At 39.8% G+C, this 9,349-nt stretch overlaps 1 protein-coding gene across 1 annotated transcript in view; it reads left to right on the plus strand.

Annotated features, from left to right (window-relative positions):
• The window catches only part of RGR (retinal G protein coupled receptor), a 28,089-nt gene extending 18,976 nt beyond the window's left edge, over positions 1–9,113 (plus strand). Inside the window, exons 4-7 of the mRNA XM_070945982.1 lie at positions 5,312–5,465; positions 6,902–7,019; positions 8,269–8,382; positions 8,970–9,113. Of these exons, the coding sequence (XP_070802083.1) occupies positions 5,312–5,465; positions 6,902–7,019; positions 8,269–8,382; positions 8,970–9,113 (530 nt within the window). The remainder of the gene's footprint in view (positions 1–5,311; positions 5,466–6,901; positions 7,020–8,268; positions 8,383–8,969) is intronic.
• Positions 9,114–9,349: the final 236 nt, after the last annotated feature.

Genomic DNA, 9,349 nt, shown 5'->3' on the forward strand with positions numbered 1-9,349 from the left:
GTAGGCAAAGCTTCATTCTTCCAGTATTTACCTATCAACAATCTTGCTGCTGTTATCATATACAATATTAGTTTTATTTCACCCCGTGTAAAACCCTTAACTATACCCAATAAAAACAATTGTGGAGAAAATTGAATTTTTTTCTTCAAAACATTCTGCATGACCCACCAAATTTTTATCCAAAAAGCCTTAACTTTCCTACAGGTCCACCATACATGATAATACGTAGCATCCAAACATTCGCATCTCCAACATTTTGGCTGAACATTAGGGTACATACATGACAACTTTTTAGGATCTAAATGCCATCTATAAAACATTTTATAAAAATTTTCTCTCAGGTTTTGCGACTGTGTAAATTTAACATTCTGAACCCAAATTTTTTCCCAAGTTTCCAGCATCACTGGTTCTTCAAAATTCTGTGCCCACTTAATCATACAATCTTTAACTAATTCCGTTTCTGAATCTCTTTCTAACAAAACATTATAAAGCCTTTTAATATGCATTGGACCTTTCTCTCTTATATGTCTAACCAATTCTTCCTCATGCAACATAATACCAGTTTTTTGGTCCTCTTTCCATCTCATTTGTAATTGATTATATTGTAACCAGGTTAAATTAATCCCTTCGTCCAACAGTGTCTGCAATGTCTTCAGCTGCCATCTGCCCGCATCTGTAAAAAGAACCTCTTTATATAAAAACCCCCCGAGTGACATTATATTTGTATTCCACAAGGTATGACCAAGATCCAGCCATAGCGGTATTTTATAATCCCATTTGAGTCGGTGCTTCTTCCAAACTTTCATCAAGGAGTCTCTAAGTATATGACTTTTAAATACTTTATCCACTTTATTTTCATAGAATAAGTAAGCATGCCATCCAAATTCAAGATCAAAACTTTCTGCATTCAATATTCCAGCCTTTTTATTTCCAAACCAGTCACTTGTTAAAGTTAAAGCTGCTGCATCATAATATAACTGTAGGTTTGGGAGTTTAAGGCCTCCTCTTTCTGGAACATCTTGCATAATTTTCAATTTCACTCTCGGCTTTTTCTCGTTCCAGACAAACTTATTCACACCAGACTGCCAGACTTTCAGTTGTTTGTCACTTTTAAGCACCGGAATCATTTGGAACAAAAACAGAAATCTTGGCAAAATATTCATCTTAACTGCTGCTATTCTTCCAAGTAAAGACAGTTGCAGCTTTTTCCAAGTCTCCATGTCTTTCTGAACCTCTCGCCACAACACCTCATAATTATTTTGAAACAATTTCATATTTGATTCTGCAACCTGAATTCCAAGATATTTTACCTTAGGTACAATTTCAAAACCTGCCCTCCTTTCAAGCTTGTGTTTACGATCTTGTGTCATATTCTTAACTATCATTTTAGTCTTTTTTGAGTTCAGTTTAAAACCTGAAACTCTACCATAGTCTTGTATAATGTCGTTCATCAGGATTATTGATTCCATTGGTTGTGATAGGGTAACAACCAGATCATCTGCAAATGCCTTTATTCTATAATCCTCTTGCCTTATCACTATACCTTTCAAAATTTTTGAGTCCCGTATTGTATTTAGCAAGACTTCCAATGTTAATATAAATAAAAGTGGGGACAACGGACATCCCTGTCTTGTTCCTTTTTCAATTTTAAACTCTGTCGTCAAACTTCCATTAATAATAATCTGTGCTTTTTGCTCTTGATAAATTGCTGAGATCGACTGTATAAATTGGTCCCCAAAGCCCATCTTTTTTAAAGTCTTTAGTAGAAAGTTCCAATCCACTCTATCAAAGGCTTTCTCCGCATCCAAAAAAACCAGCACTGCAGAAATCTGTTTATTCTTATCAAGATATTCCAATAAGTCTATTACTTGCCTTACATTATCCTTCATATATCTGCCCTCAATAAATCCCGCTTGGTCCTCATGAATTACTTTTTGGATTACTGGCATCAACCTGTTGGCTAATACCTTCGCATAAATTTTATAGTCTGTGTTCAAAAGAGATATTGGTCTGTAGTTCTCTGGTTTTTTAGGACCAACTTGTTCCTTTGGTATCAGAGATATATAAGCAGTTGTCCAAGATGGGGGTATTTTACCCCCTTGTTGAATATTGCAAAATAAGTCTCTAAGTTGTTCCACCATTTCAGCTTGTAAAGTTTTGTAATACACTGCAGTCAAACCATCCGTGCCAGGAGCTTTGGCTGTTTTTAGCTGCTTAATTGCTGCTATTATCTCCTCCTCTGTTATAGGATAATTCATTCTTTCCTTTTGTTGATCAGTAATTTTTGTAACTCTCTTATCCTTTAAATATTTTTCTATAAGTCCATTCTGCACCTCTTCTTTGGCATATAATTTAGTATAATAATCCACAAAAGCTTCTTTAATTAATTTTTGTTGAAAAATTTCTTTCCCTCCAATGTTAATACTATCAATAGTCCGTATACTTTGTTTTTTCCTCAGTGTGTAAGCCAACCATCTGCCCGGTTTATTGGCATTGCAAAATGTATTATACTTCGCGTATTGTAAACTTGTTGCAACTTGTTCCGCCATAAGCATTTGAAATTGGTCTTTCAAAAGTTTTATAGCACTTCGTATTCTTTCATCTGTTGGGTTTTTAATAAGTAATTGTTCCTTATTCTTTATTTCCATTTCCAACTCAGATCTTTTCTTTTGTCGGAACAGTCTATGTTTAGAATTCATGTAGATAAGTACCCCTCTCATATAAGCTTTACTAGCGTCCCAAACAATTTCAATTGGGGTACCTTTATTCAAATTTATCTCAAAAAATTCTTTCAAATGCTTTTTAAGTTCTATTGTATTTTTTTCATATCTAAACAAATTCTCATTTAATCTCCAAGAACGTCTCTCAACCTTATCCATCTCAATTTCTATCCATACAGGGCTATGGTCAGTCAAAGTTCTTGGAAAAATCTTTGTTCTTTTTGTCTTAATAAGTAGATCATTTGACAACAGGATAAAATCAATCCTAGAAAAAGATCTATGTCTATCGGAAAAGAAAGTGTAATCCAATTCATTTGGATTATGTATTCTCCAAACATCTTTTAGTTCCATATCTTCTTTCAAATCAAAAAAAGTCTGCGGTAGTCTAATTCTAGACTTTGCCAAGCTCTTTTTGTCTAATTTAGAATCAATTACTCCATTCCAATCTCCCATAAATAAAATAGATCTATAGTCCCATTGCACTATTTTAGTATGTAACATCTTGTAAAAACAATCCTGTTGTTGGTTGGGAGCATAAATTCCAATCAAAAGAATTTGACCATTTGCTGTAAGCAATTCAATTGCTACAAACCTACCATCTTGATCTACTTCTATAACTTTTGCTGTTAATTTTTTATTTACATAAATAACCACACCATTCTTTTTCTGCGAAGTTGAAGATATATAATGTACTCCTAATTTTGAATTTATCAGATATTTCTGATCTTGAGTTGTAATATGCGTTTCTTGTAAACATATTATATCATTATTAAATTGTTTCAAATATGTAAATAGTTTCTTCCTTTTCTGTGCTGAATTCAACCCATTAACATTCCAAGATAAACACTTAAGGGTCATCGGCCTGTTTCTGGAGCGCAGAGCAAAATATTTGAAGTTCATCCAAGAGCTTCGATCTTGCTCCTCCCATAGCTCCACTCTCTTGTGGGGTACTCTTTGCTGCCTTCTTGTCTTGTCTTTCCTGTTGTTGTTGTTGCTTTTGTTTAAGTAATTTGGATTGAGCTCTAGTTATACGTTGATCTTTAACTTCAGTCAACTGAATCAAATCCAAAATTGGAGAAGAATCCAGCAAGGGCTCACTCAGAAAACCTCCTTCTGCACCTTGCACATTTTCTAATTCCTGCTTAGGCTGTTCTTCCAATTGCCTCTCTTCACTCTCCTTAATCTCCAAAACTGTAGATGTACGTGGAGATGGTGTTCTTTCCTTAAGAATAGTACTATAAAAATGTTGTGCCTTCTCCACAGTATTCAATCGATATCCTTCTCCCTTATATCTAAAAATTATCCCAGCTGGCGCGTCCCACCGGAAGGGTATCTGTAAGTCTTTCAATTCCTTAACAAGAAAACCAAATTCTTTTCTAGCTTTCAGCATTTTAGGAGGTAATTCTTTAAAAATTACAAGTCGTGAGCCCCCCACTTGTACAGAGGTGTGAAAAGATTTTTGGAGGATTTCATTTCTAATTTCTCTCTCAGTAAAATATATGACCACATCTCTAGGCAGTTGTCTTTGTCTGGCCACCCAAGAGTTCACTCTGTAAATTTTATCTATTTTGTGAAATACCAGATCAGGGTTAACTTGTAAGATCTTAGCCAAGGCTTCAGAGCAAACTTGTCTCAAGTCCTGTCTCTCCTCCTCTCGAATTCCCCGAAGCCGTATGGCAAATTCCATCGCCCGGAATTGTATCATGACAATCTCATCTTCAATTCTCTGCATTTTGGTCTATAAATAAAATAAGCCACGCCCACAGAATCGGTAGTAAAAAAATTTAGAACCCGCCCGTGTTACATTCCTACAAATGGTCCAAGTCCAATCCCTCTTGAATTCCATTGACTCTTGTTTAGTGCCAATTTACTGGTGACCATTAGTTGACTAGATTCTTGTATACAGGCAATAAATCTTCATCACTGGAATTTCACCTATGGTCCTGTTCCTTCACACCTGACAATTGGCTCATTTTGTAGCAAATTTCAGGAGTGCAATTCTGAACCATGCAAAACTCTTCAGGGAGATGGATATGGCATTGATTCATCCCAAGACTCCCTTCTGTGTTTGGCAACTTGGAAATTACACAAAAGCAGACAGACAGACAACAGACCTCTTCCTGGTCTCACCTCTTCCATTCATGTCACCAGGTCACCAAACTCTTATCGTTTCCTGTAAAATGAAGAGCTTGACTTGGGTCTATCTCAAGGGCGACCACTATATGTCAGGTTGCATTAAATATTGGAAATGTTTAGCTCCAGGCTCTTAGCAAACCCTTCGTTTTCCAGGCAGCAACCCTGTCTCTATCTTCCCAATTTCTGGAGGAAAAATGCTTTGGGGGCCTACAAAAGAACATGAGGTTCTTCTCTCCCAATTTGCAGGCCTGCAAGAGGAGGCCCTTCATGGTTAAAGCCTTTCCACACCCATAGAAATTCCACCTTAATGCTTCAGTAGCTTCCTCCCCAGAGCCTCTTCCCAAAACAGAGTCCACCCTCGAGTGGAAATCTGGAGAGGTTGCCCTTCCTTCCTTCCTTCCTTCCTGCACTGCAATCCCATTGCAAGTTGGTGAGCTTCAATTTTTCTCTTGTAGGGCGAAAATTACAGTGGAATTCGGTGTTCTCCATGGGGCTGTTTGCTTGGTGCTTCGCTGGCTTTTGGTCCGCCATGCCCCTTTTGGGATGGGGGGCATATGATTATGAGCCTCTGAGGACCTGTTGCACTTTGGACTATACCAAAGGAGACAGGTAAGTATTTCTGAGGCCTAATTATGGGTCCAGGCCTCTTTGGGAAGGGAGCAGTGGTGGGATTCAAATTTTTCTACTACTGGTTCTGTGGGCATGGCTTGGTGGGGCAGCAACTTGCTGTGAGTGTCATTGAGTTGGCCATGCCCACTCAGTCACATGGCCCGCTGCTCCACTGCAACGCCATCCCTCCGGCGCAGCAGGCAGTTTTCCTAGCCGGGTCTGGCAATGGGGTGCATCCGCACACTCACACCGGCAGGCAATGGGGTGCGTGTGCACCGCCAGTGAGAAGAACAGGGCGGCGACAGTGGTGACAGGACTTCACTGATGCTGCATTCTTTCACTTTACCGTTCACAGCAGTAACTGCGATAGAAATGTTGGGGTCTTAGTAGTGATCACTTGAATAGGAGCCAGCCGTGTGCTGCAGCTGCCAAAAAAGCCAGTGCAGTTAGGCTGCATTAATAGAGAGACAGAATCAAGATCACATGAACACCAATTTATAATGCCTTTGTAAAACCATACTTGAAAAGAAGGACTAGAGGTAACAAGATAGCAGTGTTCCAGTATCTCAGGGGCTGCCCCAAAGAAGAGGGAGTCAAGCTATTCTCCAAAGCACCTGAGGGCAGGATAAGAATGAATGGGTGGAATCGAACCAAGGAGAGATCCAACCTAGAAATAAGGAGAAATTTTCTGGCAGTGAGAACAGTCAGTGGAACAGAAGTTGCTTCCAGGAGTTGTGGGTGCTCCAACACTGGAGGTTTTTAAGAAGACACTGGACAACCATTTGTCTGAAATGATATCAGGCCTCCTGCTTGAGCAGGGGGATAGACTAGAAGACCTCCAAGAGCCCTTCCAACTCTATTATTCTGTTATTCTCTTGAAAGAGAATTTGTCTCTTTGTCTTCACCATTTCAACCAATGGCCATGGTAGATGGGAAAAACACCCCCTCTTTGCAATCAACTGACATGGATCTTAAAAGCCAACATGGCAAGCGATCTGGGTAACCTAACTTGAAGGACTAAGCATCAGTTTATCATCCTATGTGTCTAGATAAGAACTCAATAGTTTGGGGAGCTTTTCCTGCATATAAAAGACAAACACAATGAAGTAGATCAGTGGTTCTCAACCTTTTTTTCACCATGGACCCTCAAGGTTTAAGATTTAAATCATAACGTTTCTTCAAGCCTGTGACGACATCACGCGCACACACCCAATCGCAGACCACAGGTTGAGAACCATTGAATCAGATCATCATCAATCAGGCTTTGGCACCATATAAGGAAACTTTGCACCAAGTCATTTGATGCAGCTTTCAGCCCTCAGCGTCAGGTGGAGGTTTTACTCTTTCGGTTATCTGTTTTACATGTTCTGATTCTTGACTACATCAGGATTCATTCCAAAGAATCATTTGCCATTCATTGTTTTTCACCCCCCCAGAAATTACATCACATTTCTTATTCCGCTGGTGCTGTTCAATTTTGTGATCCCGATTTTCATCATATTAATGTCCTATCAATCCATTGATAACAAATTCAGGAAAACAGGACAGCTGAAGGTAAGAAAACATTGCAACATAGAATAGTTTCCAGCAAAGCAAAGCTAGACCTTGTTTGACTTGAGTTTTCTGATTTTCATAGTGTTGATACAGTGTCTATCCTGTACCGTGTGGTGTTTTCAGTTACACCAAGCTTCAGGACACGGGACGCGACCCATTTCATCCATATGGAGAAGTGTCAGATGTAGGTAGCTGGGTCCTATTCTATAGGATGCCTATGGAGATTCTCCGTCATCCAGGTGATGGTTGTGCCAAAGGCGCTTTTCCAATAGACAACTGGACTTTCCTGGGTTTGTTTTTCCTTGAAAACATTTTGCTTCTCATCCAGAGAACTGAAGAAGCTCCTTGAATGAAAAGCAAAACATTTTCAAGGGAAAAAAACAAAGAAAATCCAGTTGTCTTTTGGAAAAGTCACCTTTGGGATATTCTGTAGGATCCCAACAGAGGAATTGAGCTGGCAGACCACTGGACCGGGCACTGAACTTTAAATGAGCATTTGTGTTAAATTAACTTTAGGAGCTATTGAGGGCCTGCTACTGAGTAGTGCTGAAATGAGCATAAAAGTGGGTTTTTGATCATCAGGAACTTTGTTCTCCAGATACGATGATATGGATTTCTATAACCCAGTAGCAGGGCATCTATCAGCAGGTTGGACAGGATATGAGAATTGAAGAGACACCCGTCTGTGTTGGAAAGCCCTGGGAAGGGAGACTCATGCATCCCATCTTAGCGTCTTAGCAACGGAGGTCTTTTAAATATATTGGTGGAAAAGGGTGAGTCCATGGCACAAGTTAATGGAGGAAGCCAGGATGTGTAGACAGAGACTTTTGGTTCTGGGAAAGTGTTTTATGACTTACATTATGAACCATTTATGGACAACATGATAGAGGAAGCCGTAAGTCAGTTTGAAGGTCTGGAGAACTTCAGTTTACCAATCCCTACGGTGGGAGATCAGATACAGCCCGCCCACTGCAATGTCCCTCACCATACACATATCATTGACTTTCTCCAGGGGAAAAGCTCTGAGAAGCCCAGAGTGAAGAGTGTCCAACCCCTCAATATAAGAAATTTCAAAGAATGGCACCCATAAGGAAGAATTAGGACTTTTCTGAACTCTTCAGAACTGGATACACTTGGAGTGACAATCCATCCAGAACCCCAATTTGCTTTTTTAATATCTGACTTCATTTTTTTTTTATGTTGATAGATAGTTGATAGAGTGCTCTAATCTTTGTTCTTCTTTTCCCAGTTTAATACTGGTTTGCCAGTGAAATCTTTGGTCCTTTGCTGGGGTCCATACTCCCTTTTAAGTATCTATGCTGCAGTGGAAAACGTGGCACTCGTCTCACCCAAAATCTTAATGGTAAGTAAGAAATGATATGAGGTCCTACCGCACTGAAATTTCTCCTGAAGGTGAAAGAAAAAGCCTGTTCCCTCTAAAACGTGGCCCTTTTACAGTTGCCTTCAAATTCACTTTGTTGATGTGATTCGGGTTTTCCATTTTTGGTCTGAGATAGCCCAGGGTGTCCCAGATGTTTTTTTTTTTATTTCTATCATTACCTGCTTCTCCATCACTTTATAGCAACCCTGACAGTGAGAACAATCAACCCATGGAACAGAAGTTGCCTTCAGAAGTTGTGGGAGCTTCATCACTGGAGGCTTTCAAGGGGAGAGTGGACTGCCGTTTGTCCAGGATGGTGTAGGGTGGGGGGTTGGACTAGATGACCTACAAGGTCCCTTCCAACTCTGTTAATCTATATGAATCTATATGAACCCATCAGCCCACCTTAGAAATGTCTTTTTCTGAGGTGTTATTGAAGGGTTAGTAGTCAAAGGGTCCGAAGGAGGGCGACCAGATCTGCAGTTTTAATATGAAATGAGGATGAAGAAGATGATCATGATAATGGTCGTGGTGATGACGATGATGATGATGGTGTGGCTTTTTCACAGATTCCTGCTCTTATCGCCAAGACTTCACCAACCATGAATGCCTTCATTTACGCCTTGGGGAATGAGAACTACCGAGGAGGATTGTGGCAGTTTCTCACAGGAGAAAAAATGGAGAAACCCAAAATTGATGACAAAATGAATTAATTCACATTCTGGACATGGGGTGGGGGAGGGGTCGCATGTGGCGAAGAGAGCGGAATGGGTACATTGCCTAAGGAGAGCCAGAATTGGTTCCCTGCTGCTCCCTTCTGGGTGCCCAACATGGGTTTCTTGCTTCATTTAGAACCCCCAAAACAGGTAGTCCTCGACATATGACCACAATTGAGTCCAAAATATCTGCTGCTTAAATGAGACCTTTGTTAAGTGAATTCTGCTCCATT

This window comes from Pituophis catenifer, unplaced genomic scaffold, assembly GCF_029215685.1.
Source record: "Pituophis catenifer annectens isolate HBS135680 unplaced genomic scaffold, rPitCat1.0.hap2 SCAF_6, whole genome shotgun sequence".
Lineage (NCBI taxonomy): Eukaryota > Metazoa > Chordata > Lepidosauria > Squamata > Colubridae > Pituophis > Pituophis catenifer.